This window comes from Oryzias melastigma, linkage group LG18, assembly GCF_002922805.2.
Source record: "Oryzias melastigma strain HK-1 linkage group LG18, ASM292280v2, whole genome shotgun sequence".
NCBI classification, from domain to species: Eukaryota; Metazoa; Chordata; class Actinopteri; order Beloniformes; family Adrianichthyidae; genus Oryzias; species Oryzias melastigma.
This window is the reverse complement of record NC_050529.1, coordinates 11787753-11801345: the sequence shown is the minus strand read 5'-3', so window position 1 is coordinate 11801345 and position 13593 is coordinate 11787753. Positions and strand designations below refer to the sequence as shown.

Genomic DNA, 13593 nt, shown 5'->3' with positions numbered 1-13593 from the left:
ATGGTTATACCACCACCGTGTGGTCACATACAGAACTGCGTGTTTCCTTCTAAAAGTATAGCTTCATTTAGGTCCCAAAACTGTTTTTATTTTATGAAATTCACACTTAATAACAACAAAGCGGAGACTTTAGGGCATACATTATTTTCTTCTGTAAATAAAATTAAGTAAAATTAGTTTTTATGACAAAAAAATACAGCATTTTAAGGTGAACTATGTGGAAAAACCATGCCTATGAGGGAAAAATTCTATTCATGAAACAATTTTTACTTTTTAAAAAAAATCATGCAATTTTATAAACATATTCACAGATTTTGTGAAACATAAAGAAAGCTAGTGTGATTATTGTATCTTATAATAATATGATATACTATAATAATATTATAATAATGTTGCCAATTATTATATTGGTAGCATTACTTTTGTAATAACACAACTTTCTTAGTGTGAAAGTAGAAAATTATTTTTTTAATCTTCTGTGTACATAAAAAAGACACTAGGATGGTCTTTGTTATTTAAATCTCTATGACTATTTGTATCTAAATATTTTTTAGACTAAATTTATTGCATAACTTAATCAAATGAATAAATTGTGACATTGTTATGTAACATATTTCTGCAAATACTGTACTTCCGAAAATCTAAATAAAAAGCACATTGAAAGCATTAAATATTAAACTATGTCTTCAATGAATTAAATACACAATTATATAGTAAAATTAACACAAATATACAAATTCCAAACTGAAAGATAAAACCGCTCAAAAAATATCACAAGAATTTTGGCCATTTAAACTCAACTGAGAGAAAAAAAACTGCATGCAGTATAATATTTAAAAAAAAGGAAATCAAATACAAATTTGAGCCTGAAATCACTATAAACTGCATTACCCAGCATTGTGTGTCTTTAAGTTCTTTGGTGACATGATCAAGCTTCTTCCAAGATGACAAGACGCTGATTTGACGTCAAACATTTTACAAACTCTTTAGATTGGAAGATTTGATACCAAAATCAGTGTGAGCTTAATGTTTGGTTTAATTTTTGGAAGAAATTTCCTAATTCTTCAAATTGTTCCAATAGCTGCAAGTCATTAGTTATTAACAAAAAGTAAAAACTATTTCATGTTTTAAAGTTTAAAAAATCATGTTCTATCCATTAAACAAGTCTTGAATTACTTGGATATTAAGTCAATGTATCATCTCTGAAAAATAGACTAATTTTCAAACCTAAACTGAGTCAGTCTTAAAAAACTGCTAGGCAGAGTTGGGAACATTGGAAAACTCATAAAAAAAAGGGAAAAGTTCCTTAAGTTTTCTGTGGAAAACTGTTATATGATCAAATTCTCTTAAGAATCTGAGCCAAAAATTAGAGAAATGTGATCATTTGTTTTCTCCAAAGAAGGAATCGTCCAAAAAATCTGAAACTTTTTAAGAATCTGTGAGCTAAAAATATAATTCAGATTCAAGAATGTGGTTCCAACACCGCTTTTCTGGAAATTACATCAAATCATTTAAGGGCAAATATGATCTGGAAACATTAAAATCTCATATTTGACACAAAACATACTTCATAAATTTCTTAAAGAGACTCATTTTTTGCCACAAATGCAAATCTGGATCATTATTTCCAATAGGATACAGAAAAAAACATGAATACGAAAAGTTTTGCCGGCTCTGAAGAATGACAAGACAAATTAAAATTATGTTTTATGAAAGACAAAAGTCTCTTTAGCCTCAAAGAAAAACAAACTGACCTTAAATAAATTAAAGTACTACTTTGATTATTTTTTAGCTATTTCCAGAGAGTTCTCAGTTCACTTTTAATTATGATTATGGTGTTTTTAGACAAAATTAAAAAAAGTTTTTATTTTCTATCAGATAGTTTCAGCAGAGTGGGAAGAGTTCATTAGAAATTCACCTCTGAGTTGTGGGTGGGACCATTAACATGGAGCAACCCCGCCCCCCTTTTCTCCCCACCTTTTGCTATTTATGCACTCTCCTCCTTGTGACTCGATCAGAGCATGTTCTACATCACAAATATGATCTATTTTTGTCATCTGCTCCTAAATCAAAACAATTAAAAAAATAGAAATACTCAGAAACGCAATTTTAAGCTAATTTTTCTTTATAAATGTCATGCATCATCTGAAAAATTCCACAAGAACATGTTAAAAACACCCAAAACATGATTTTTATCAGAATGGCTCCTTAAAAAAAGCTTGTTTTGACATGCAAACAAATATTCCGAGGGAAATGTCAGCCTGGGCTGCCTCTTCATGGGAAAGGCGCGGGCTGGACAAGGACTCTTTGTTTGACTTTAACACTGCAGAGGTGCTCTTGAGGAGCACTCTCACACTAAAGAGTAAGTCATCTTTAGCTCCAAGTGTTAGCAAAAACATGTCCTGAACATCATGTCAGATTTAAAGACACTTTCCCTAAGTTAGATCAGGTAAAACACACCTGTAGGGTGCTGACAAAGTGGGACAAAGAGCTGCACCTACCATCCACCAAGTCCTGGCTGAGACGTCATAGCAAAGCTGCCATTTGACCGACCTCTCCATCAGCTTCCCGGCCATCTCTGCCGCCCGCTCGGCCGTGCGGAGGACAAGACAGCTCATCAGGGGGGCGTCAGTGGAGGCATGCTGTGCCACATGTAGGCCAGTCCTTAACAATGTTGCATGATGGGAAATTTAAGAAAAAAAATCAGCAACAGCTTGACCAGTGACTTGAACCTGACTGTGATAATTACTCAGAACCCTCCCCCTCGTCTGCTGACCTCCTGGACCCCAAGGGGACGGGTTTGTGCCTCATTAGTTTGCTATCCTTGAAGCTTAAAATAATTGTTTTTTTATTGTTTAAAGAAATAAATGTTACTTTTGTGGCTTCAATTCTTATCAAATGTTGCATCCAAGTTCCCATGATTTATGGCCCTGAGCATGTTCATGTAAATGTTGTCTGAATGCAGGCTGAAAAGACCTTTTCTCTTCCGTCGCATTCCAGCTGCAGCTGGACCGTGGGTGAGCCCGGCCACCAGAACTCGCCGCACAAATTTGAACGGAACCGTCATTTCACTGAATCTATGTTGCTCGGGTCACCTGGAGATGGTTTCTGCGGGTTGCCCTTCGAGGACGTGCGCACCAAAGTTGACCTTTTCCGCGCAGACGACTGACAGGAGGCCATAATTAGCTGCTGGTTAATGGAGCGAGCTCTTTAAGTGGGAGAACAATGAGACACCCAACGAGTCAGCGGGAAGGAAAAGGTCAGAAACAAAGGCAAATGTCCTTCTGAGGGAGAAGACTGGACAAAACGAGGGGTCAAAGTTTAAACTTTATATAAAAGTAATAAAAACAAAACATAAAACTGACTTATTTGTGGAATCAGACATTAGCAATGTTTATTGTTGGTTTGCAAAGAGATTATTTTCCGCTTGCGTTTTTTATTAACCCCATATAACCATTTGTGTCATATTTGAAACACTCATTTCTGATGCTATGGTCACACCGGGCAATCTTACCCACAATGTTCACACTGGACAATCAGGGAGGGGCTTCTTCTTCTTTTTCTACTGTTTACTAGAGCATGTTCACAACCTAAATTGGTGCAAAGTGTCAAAGAAGTACAAATCTCATGAATCTGGCTCCAGGCTTTTTCTATCACAGTTCTATAACGATATATGAAAGACTTGATGTCACGTAATTCCCAAACTCAAATTAAATAATCAATTTTCCCTGATTGGTCAAAGTTCGCACTGGTTTAGCTTTCAACGAGCGTTCAATGGCTGTTTTTCTACCTAAAGCCCCAAAACTGTCGTGAAAACTTGTGTGAACACAAAAGCTTTGAATCTGGAACTCCAATACGCACATTTCCGTTTTTCAATAGAATTTTCATTGAAAGTGGTCACTTCAACGTGTGTTGTCGAGGTTTCATTAGCATGATCAGAATTTTCTTTAAAAAAATGTATACAAATTTATCCATATTTTCTGCCCTGTAGTTCATCATCATTCCACTAGGGGCTGTATTAGGACGTTTCCTGCTAAGTTCAAAATGGCTGCCCCCCTGAATTCTCAAAAACACTTTTGGCGGGAAAACGTTTTAGCTAATTTTTTTACTTTATGGTGAAATTAACTCATCTACTGTCACAATTTTTTTTTATAATGACTACTAAATGTATTGAAATAATTCAAAATGTATTCATAATTAATTCTTTATAATACATTAACACCATGTAAAAAATGCGTGGATGAAATTTGAGACAGTGTGCAAGTAAGGTGCTTTATATTAATATTTTTGCGTCTTAAATAAACTTAGCAATGAACAAACACTCAAATTACCGAATAGATCATAATTGAAACTATCTATTGCTCATTAAAAAAAAACTAATATTGTAAATAAGTTTTTGTAGATATGATCAAAAGGTTTAAAAAACATTTTAATTAAAAAAAAAAGCTTAATATACTGTTAACTCTTTGATGTGGTGGACTTTACAAGGTTTATAATCTAAAAGACAAAACTTTTAAACTTAAAAAAATAAATAAAAACACCACAGCTCTCCTGGAAAAGTCAATACAGAGATTTTTCTAAAACTTTTATCTTTTAAATCAATTAATTTGACATAAAATGTATTTTCTAGTTCATGTCAGTCTTTTTCTTATTTATTTTTCTTTAGTTATTTCTTAATTTTTCTTTGCTTGTTCATTTTCAGCTTTAGGTTTCCAGAAAAACTAGAATGACTTGTTTGAAACATGTTTTTTTTTCTCCAGGACAAGACTAAACCAAAAGTTGAAAGAGTTTGAGTATAAAATAAACTCTACAAAAGTGAATCTGAGCTGAGAAAAGAATGAAAACCCTCTGAAGTGAGCTTCGTTCTCGCCCTGAAAGGAAAACGCTGTGCTCACGTGCGAGCGCAGCCCTCAGCCTATTGATTTTGAGGTTAAAAATCGATACATTTTATCGCCTTGATTGGATTAACTGTTTTATTTTCCACTTTTTAATTGGATTTCTACTTTCGACTGCATGAAAATCAATAGACAAATCAATACCTCCGTGTTCAAGAAGTTGAGCTGGGGGGACAAAAACGTGGAAGAAGCGATTGCTTTACCAACATGGCCTGCTGAGGTCTGACAAATCTAATTAAGCTCTGTATAAAAAAAACAAAATTAAAGCAAAAATATTTTGTTTTTTACTGTCAAAGTAGAATTTAAACTGCTTTATTATGAGCGCAGGAACCTTCCCTGCAAAGATCTTCACCAGAGGAAGCCACCAAAGAGTGCTGGACGGTAGATCTTCTACACTTCATTAGATATGACCCATATGGGTAGAAATCTAAACATAATTATAAGACTTGAGAGGAGGGATCCAGTAAAAAACTGGGCCTCCGAGCACAGATTTAATCCGTGTCTGGGCTTGACAAAATTGCACGCCAAGCCACTAACTCCAATCCTAGACAGGTAAACATCCATCTATGCGAGGAAGAATAAACTCTTCTGCAGATACTTGTTTATCAAGCATGCGGCTAATTATTTCTTTTGTTCAGCCAGATGTCATAGATCACCCAAAGAGCAGGTGGTCGCTTATTCAATTAGTCCAGCCGACCAAACGTAGTTGCAGATTAGGAGGACTGTTCTTTCAGCAGAGATGGTTTTACTCTCAAAATTGAAATAAAAAAAGAAGCCAAAATAAAACACTTTCTGCAACGTTTATTGTTGAAGAAAACAATGAAATTGTGAGTTTTTTTTAAAGTTGCAATAAATTTCAATGGATGGGAGTAAACGAGTTACCCACATGTCATCTTCATCTCCTCCTCTCCGTCAACGCTCTGATGTCATGACCCTGGGTAATTAATTGGCGCTGTTGGAGGGGCCTGTGGCTCACTGAGCCTTTCAGCCATGCAGCCCCTTAAAGGCCCACGGATTATGGATCATGTTAGGCACGCCGCGCAGGGACTTAAAGGCCGCCTCGCTTGATTGGAGATGACTAAATGAATGCCTAAAAGACTTTTTATTAATAAAAGCTCCAGAAAAATTGAAACGTGAACTGACACTGACCTGAATGCAGCTTAAATCTTAGTGGAGAGGGAAATAAAGCACACAAAGCAGCCACCAGAAAATGTAGGATTTGATGGTCATTTAGAATATTTATTCTAATTATTATGGATTTTTATATTTGTGTTTCTTTAAGCTTTTTTAACAAATTTTTAGACGGTCTTGAGGTAAATGTGATTTTCCACTTAACGTACACTACTACTAGGTTAGGGATTAAAAAATCGAATATATATTGGAAATATATAACAATTATGAGACATGTACAACCTAGTTTTTACTTGGGATGGGTACCAAACCAAAACTCTTTGCCATGTTACTACTAGTATCATATAAAAACGTGGGTTGCGGTGATTTGTCGTGGGATCAGATAAGAGCGAATAATTGTTCTGGTACAATATATCGAAATATGTATCATATTGTGGGATGTGTATTGCAATACGTACTGTATCGCCAGACTCTTCTCAGGACACACCCCTAGTTAGGGATAGACCAGAGGTTGGCAACCTTTAACAGTAAAAGAGCCACTTGGGCAAGTTTTCTACTAATCAAAACCAAGAAGGAGCCGTATAGTAAAATTAGTAAAATTGGATTTACATTCATGGCCATCTTTTTTTTAATAAATATGAATTATGTCTATTTTTTAGCACAAACATAAGCAAAAATATAAAAAGAAACTAGCATTTCTCAAAATGGGATTTTTTTTAAACGATTTTCCTTTTACCTTTAGTCGAGGCTAAATTAGCGAAAAAGCTAGCTAGGTGCTCAATTACTAGCTGAATTCCAAATTAGCATAAAATTCCTCAGTATGCTGCTAGTATGCTGCTAAAATAAAGCTAAACACTAAATTAGCTTAAAAACTCAAGTAGATAACAAATTAACCAAAAATGTTAGCATATTGCTAAAATATTAGCTTAACTCCAAATTAGCATAAAACATTTCATTAGAGGCCAAATTAGCCAAAAAAAAAAAAAACCTCATTGCTCAATTACTAGCTGAACTCCTAAATGGCCTAAAATTCCTCAATAAACTAAATTACTCAAAAAAGTCAGCCTGGTTCTAAAATAAAAGCTAAATTTTAAATTATCCCAAGAAAACGTCCATGGATAACAAATTAGCCGAAAACATCTGCACATTGCTAAATTATTAGCTAAACCTCAAATTAGCATAAAATTCCTCAGTAAACTAAATTAGTCAATGTTTGTTGCTAAAATAGAAGCTAACCTCTAAATTAGCCTAAAAACCCCAGTAGATAACAAATTAGCCAAAAATGTTAGCATGTTGCTAAAATAATAGCTTATCTCCAAATTTTTGAAAATTACTATTTGATTTTTCTTTACCCAGAGAGCCACTAAGGAGGGATAGAAGAGCCACATGTGGCTCTGGAGCCGCAGGTTACAGACCCCTGGGATAGACCAATGAACTCTAGATTGTTGGTGACGAACACCCACATTCCTCAGTGAGAGCAGATCTAACTCATTTAGAAAAAAAAGTTGAGCATAAATACCTATTTATTTATTGTACCTGCAAAACTTTGCAACACAATAAAACAGGCGACATATCACAAGGTTTGTGGACATTTGAAAAAAAAAAATAATAGTGAAGCACCTTCACAAAAATGTCAGAGGTCTTTAAGGTCAGAATTCAACAAATCTAAACAACACATTCCTGTAAAGAAAAAAAAAACAAACTGCGAGAGTTGACAGATGCCAAGATACAGGTGTGACAGGAAATGTCGGAAATGCTCACACCTCCAGATGTCAATAAACCTCGTCTTTCACCCACAGAGAAGGTGATAATCCTGGCAGGTGTGACTGATTTTCCTACTAAAGTTTTATGCTATAGGGGCTGTTCAGAACGTGGCTGCAACAGCAAGGATGGCTTTGCAGACACACAATGTTTATTGCTTCTCATAAATAAAGTAAATGCCCACCTTTTCGTACCAATCTTGCACATTAAATCCCTAAAAAAAACAAAATATCTATATAAAAAGCTCATATACATCCAAGAATCAACTGTGATATATACAAAGCAAACCTTAAGACATTCATGCAAACAGAACCTGAAGAATCACATAAAAACACCACAGTAAAACAGAAAACTTAAGTGCATATTATTGAACCTCTACCTTTAGAAATTTGATGCAACATGCACAAGTTCCTGACTATTGCAACGTTTCCCAGGTCTTTGGCTAAAACGGTGAGATGACGTCCCTTTCACTGCGACTCAGACAGGCACTTCAGAACTACTTGGACATTGCAATGTTCCACAAGTGGACAATAACCGCACACTTATATGATGAATTAATATCAGCTCTACCTTAAGTAATCCCTTAAATACAGCAGTAAAACTCTACGTTTTCAAGTAAATCAGTATGTGATCTTTGCCAGTGTTTGGACAAAAAGGTGGAGTTATAAAGTCAGGCAATAACGTAGTTTTGATAGCTTAGAGACACCGATAAAAAATAAATAGGATGTATATTGATGATATAGTGATCTTAAGTGCTACGGTTGATAGAAATGATGGAAATATATTAGTTTGCTGCCTTTGATGGAGCAGCAAATGTGAGTAAACAAACAACAACAGACAGATGACACTCGTTTTTGAAGACATGATTTGATATATGATAAAGGTAATAATCCTAATCTGTGTCCCACAGTCTAAAAACGCTCAGTTGATTTGAAAAAAAGGACAGCACACAGCCGTCCTACTGTTTCCTCAAACCTAAAAATACTTCTTTCCTTTGAAAAATGAAGTAAAACCAATTGCAAGTTAAAAAACGTTCAAAATATGCTAAATAAATTTACAAAAAAAAAGAGAGAAAAAAGGCACAATCAAAAAAAAACAAAAAATCAGAACCCTCGTCAGTCAGGTGGGGAGTAAAAGTCTGTAGACTCTTCGTAACCTGAGAATGATCTCTTCTACACGCTGCTTTCAGGTGAAGACGTTTGTTCTTCTGGAGCGAACAGCCGTTGGAAAGAGTTTCAATGCTGAGATCAGGCGTCACAGTGAGGAAAAACATTCAAAGTAACCGTTTGAAAGACCCTGATTACAGCTGGTCTAAACAAAAAAATAAAATAAAATAAAAACCTAGCGAGAAGCTGTAATTGTCCACTGATACCAGCATTAAACACTGGAGGCGAGCAGATGGAGAGCATGTGCAGTGTTTGGCCGCCGCCACCACCTGAGTGGGTGATGTACACCGTAGAGCTACAAGAGGGACGTGTGGCTGACGTGGAGCGGCTTTCTGCTTCGAAGTGGGAGGAGCCACAGCAGCTTCCAGCGCGTGCCACAGACTTCAGCCAGAGCCCACTGCCAGGACCGCTTTGTACCAAATCTGCAAAGAGGAGGAAGGAGGAAACTTTTCAGAACATTCACATACAAACGGATTTTTAGACATTAAAGCACAACATGTGCAGCCAGAACCACCAATACAAACAGCTTAAAACACTGTAATTATTAAAGGAATTACTATTTTTTTCCTTTAGTAGGAATTAGGTATTTTAAATTTCTTTGTTTTATTATTAATGCAAATACTGTAGTTTTGACATTTGACTGTGATTTTACAAAATGAGTATTAGTGATTATTCTATATACAAGTGCATAATAGTTTTTCCTCATGCATGCTTACTTTATGCAGTTTAATCCCTTACTCTGCTCTTGTATTTTCTGTGTTTATAATTAAAGGTTTTTATCCGAAAAAGCTGAGAAAAGGGTTTGTGTTTTATCTGTTAAGATTTTATTTCCCTTTAACTTTGTTTTGCTCATTTAGAACTGGCAGGAAATCCTTTTCTTTTAGGTGACCTCCAAACAGATTGAAATTTTCGATATTCCCAGCGTTCCCAAGTTGGCATTCCTGAAGATCCAGAAACCTGAACAGGTGTCAGAGTCTTTATAACCAGCGTTCTCTGGTCGATGTTCCTGGTGTCCTAAGTCAGCGTTCCCAATTTAATGTTCCTGCCGTTCCCAAATCAGAGCTCCTGGGATTCCCGATTCCTGAACCAGTGTCAGAGTCTGTGTTACCAGCGTTCCAGATTCAGCGTTCCTGGTGTTCCCGAGCCAATGTTACTGAGTAGGCTTTCCCAGTCTTCCCGAGTAGGCATTCCCAGAGTTCCCAAGTCAGCGTTCCCCGCGTTACTGAGTTGGAAATCCTGGTTTCCCGAGTCGATGTTCTCTATCTCTCAAATCGATCTTCCAGACTTTCCAGAGTCTGCGTTCCCGGGTTCCTGAGTTGATGTCCCCAGCGTTCCCGAGTTGGTGTTCCCTGCATTCCAGAGTCTGTATTTCTGAGTCAGTATTCCCACAGTCAGCATTTCTTGCATTCCCATGTTGATGTTCCGGCACTCCAGAGTAGATGTTCCAAGTGCCCCAAGTCAGCTTTCCTGAGTCGTGTTCCCTGCATTCCAGAGTCTATGTTCCAAGTGTTCCCGAGTTAGCATTACCGGCGGTCCCCGTTTCCTGAGATGACCTTCCCACATTAATGTTCCCTGCTTTCCCAAGATGACGTTCCTGGCTTCCTTGAGCTGATATTCCAGGCAATCCATAGTTGGCATTCCTGGTTTCCCAAGGTGGCATTCCCAAGTTGGCTTACCCAATTTGGTGTTCCTGTTTTCCCAAGGCGACGTTCTGGAGCCAGTGTCCGCAGATTTTCAGAGTCGGCATTCTTTGCGTTTCCGTGTAGAAGTTTTTTATGTTCCTGAGTCTATGTTCTTAGCAATCCCGAGTTGCTATTCACAGTTTTCTGAGTCTGTGTTCCCGAGTCAGCTTCCCAGAGTTTGCATTCCCGGTTTCCCGTCAACGTTCCCGCCGTTCTCCAGACAGAATCAACACATTCCCAGTGTTTCAGAGTCTGCATTCCCTGTTTCCCAAGTTCCAGAGCCGGCATTCCTTGTGCTTCTGGCATTCTAGAATCTAAGTTCCTGGGACAGCATTCTTGAATCCACTGTCCTTAAATGGTGTACCTGAGCCGAAGTGTTACTAGCATTCTTGAGTCGGTGTTCCTGGTTTCCTGAGTTGACGTTCCCAAGTCAGCGTTGCTGGTTCCCTGAGTCTCCAATTCTGAAGCTGCGATCCTGAGTCAGCGTTCCTGTGTCGCCATTCCCGGTTTCCTAGGTCTAAGTTCCTGCCGTTCTTGGGTCTGCAGTCCTGAGTCAACAATCCCGGCGGTCCTGAGTTGACGTTCCTTGTGTTCCAATTTCTTTGTTCCCAACATTCCCCAGTCAACGTTCTCGGTTTCCATAGTCTGCGTTCCCAGTTTCCTGAGTTGATGTTTCCAGCATTCCTGAGTCAGCTTTCCCGGAGTAAGGAATTTTTGGTTTCCCCAAGTCTGCAATGCCGAATCTACATTCCTTGCATTCTCGAGTCCATGTTTTTTAAATCGGCGTTCCTGGTTCCCTGAGTGGGCATTCCAGAGACGACATTCCCAAGTCAGCATTTTAGAGTCGATGTACCTTGTATTTCCCAGTCGAAGTTCCTGGCATTTCAGAGTAGGCAGTCCCTTCGTTCCCAAGTCAATACTCTAGGTGTTTCCAAGTTTGGTGTTCTTGGTTTCCCGAGTCACCATTTCTTGCATTCCACAGTTGATGTTCCCAATTAGGCATTCCCAAGTAGGCAATCCTGGTTTCCCGATTCTGTGTTTCCGAGTCGGCGTTCCTGGTTTCTCGAATCCCTGGTTTCTTGAGTCGGTGTTTCTGAGGCAGCGTTCCCGAGTTGATGTTCCTGGTGTTTTTGAGTGGCCGTTCCTTGAGTTCCCGAGTCAGTGTTTCCTAACCTGCGTTCCTTGTGTTCCAGAGTCAACGTTCCTGATTTGGGGTTTCAGAGTCTGCGTTCCCAGCGCTTCTGAGTCGGCGTTCCTGTGTTACCAGACTCTGTGTTCCAGAATCAGATCAATACATTTCTAGCCATTTTTACTACAGGACCACTACTTATTATTCAGTGTTCCTCAGTGAATAATAAGTTCCTCAGCTGCAGTCATTACTCTTACTACCACAAGAGGGAGACTTACGTTTCATTGGAGAAGTGAGACATTTTTTCAATGGTGGTCATATCCTGGTGGGATGAAAAAGAGACAACTATTTAAAACAATTTAAAAAGACACATTTAAATTGACAGGAAAGAAATAAAAACTGTAAATATGTTGAATATATTGTTTTTAGAACTGTGCATCTGTAAATATATACAATAATATTCCATGATGCCGAATAATTTTACATATTCAACCCTTTTAAAAATCTGTTTTTATGTTTGAATTTTTGGATGAACTTAAGAAAGAGACTTCAATGATTCATCCTCCTCTTGTGTACATTTAGAATCCACAAATTTAATTTTGGTGATGTGCTTTTTTTGCATGAACTGCATCAATAAGATTCACTAAAAAAGCTCTGGACTGGTGATGCAATCTTCTGGTTTAAAGTCAGTCAATTTATGAACCCAAATCCTAGACTTCATGCAACTGCAACCACATGGGGGCGCCTTCATGTGCCATAAGTAGCCAAAAAAGAAAAGTCTAGCTGACATCACTACGGCACAACAGTTTTCTAATACTAATTAGAAGGCAGAAGCACATGGAAAGCAGAGCCTGAAGTAGAAAGTTTGCTACTTACTGAGAGGATGCCTGCCATCTGAGTGTAAAACAAGCTGGACATGCCACCGAACATGACCACACCCATGAGGGCGGAGACTCTGAGGAGAGCCAGCTCATGTCGAGTGGTAAACTTTTCCTGAGTGTTGAAGCACAACAGAAACCCGTCAGATTGGTACTTTAAAGGACAAAAGAATGTCTTAACTATGTCCTCCATCTTCAGAAAATACTAAAATTACATGGTTAAAAACACGAATTTCGAGTCTTCACAGTAACTACGACAGATGCTAAAATACGCCAATACCTGGTCGAGTCTGGTCAGCGGCTGGAAATAGTAGTACTGGCAGAAGTCCAGCACTAGAGTGAAGAAACTGAGGACCTGAGTATAGAAGCACAGCTGCAGGAAGAGCCAGTGGTTGTCTTCTCCCACACAGTTGTTAATCCTGCAACCACGTTCAGCACACAAGCATGCATTTATTGTGGTTTGATTGGTTTCTACACAAGCTCTTCTGCAGATTTGTGAGCAGGACAGAGGCTTTACATGGTGATCACCTGAGATTAAGACATATACAGCTCATGTGATCGTAAAAGTAAGGTTTTTCTCAAAAAAAACTCTCATTTGTGACCGTTTATCTTAGAGTTATGTAATATTTTACAACATTTTTATTTACTCTTATAATACAACCTTCGATTTACTTTCATTATTTTTACTTTTTCTGAGAATTTCAATTTTTATGTCTGAACATTGTCTCTTTTCCCAGATATTGCCTTAGAATTCTTGGTTTAATGTTACAATTTTTAGTTGACTTTTCTTTTTGGTAATCTGACAATTTCCGGTAAGCTTTTTTTATGTATGATAGTTTTTCTAAGAATTAGAATGTTTTTATTCTGATATTTTGGGGCAATTTCATTTAATCCTATTGTTTGGCTTTAACTTATTTTTTATTTTTGCATTTCAATTGAAAATAATCTTGT

General features: G+C 37.5%; 1 protein-coding gene across 2 annotated transcripts in view; it reads right to left on the bottom strand.

Moving 5' to 3' along the window:
• Positions 1-7531: 7531 nt before the first annotated feature.
• zdhhc21 (zinc finger DHHC-type palmitoyltransferase 21) overlaps positions 7532-13593 on the bottom strand; it is a 10733-nt gene continuing 4671 nt past the window's right edge. For both annotated transcript variants that reach the window (XM_024287448.1, XM_024287450.1), the window contains exons 5-8: positions 12923-13061; positions 12641-12757; positions 12043-12086; positions 7532-9375 (exon numbers count right to left, since the gene is read on the bottom strand). In XM_024287448.1, the coding sequence (XP_024143216.1) occupies positions 9249-9375; positions 12043-12086; positions 12641-12757; positions 12923-13061 (427 nt within the window). In that variant the 3' untranslated portion in view covers positions 7532-9248. The remainder of the gene's footprint in view (positions 9376-12042; positions 12087-12640; positions 12758-12922; positions 13062-13593) is intronic.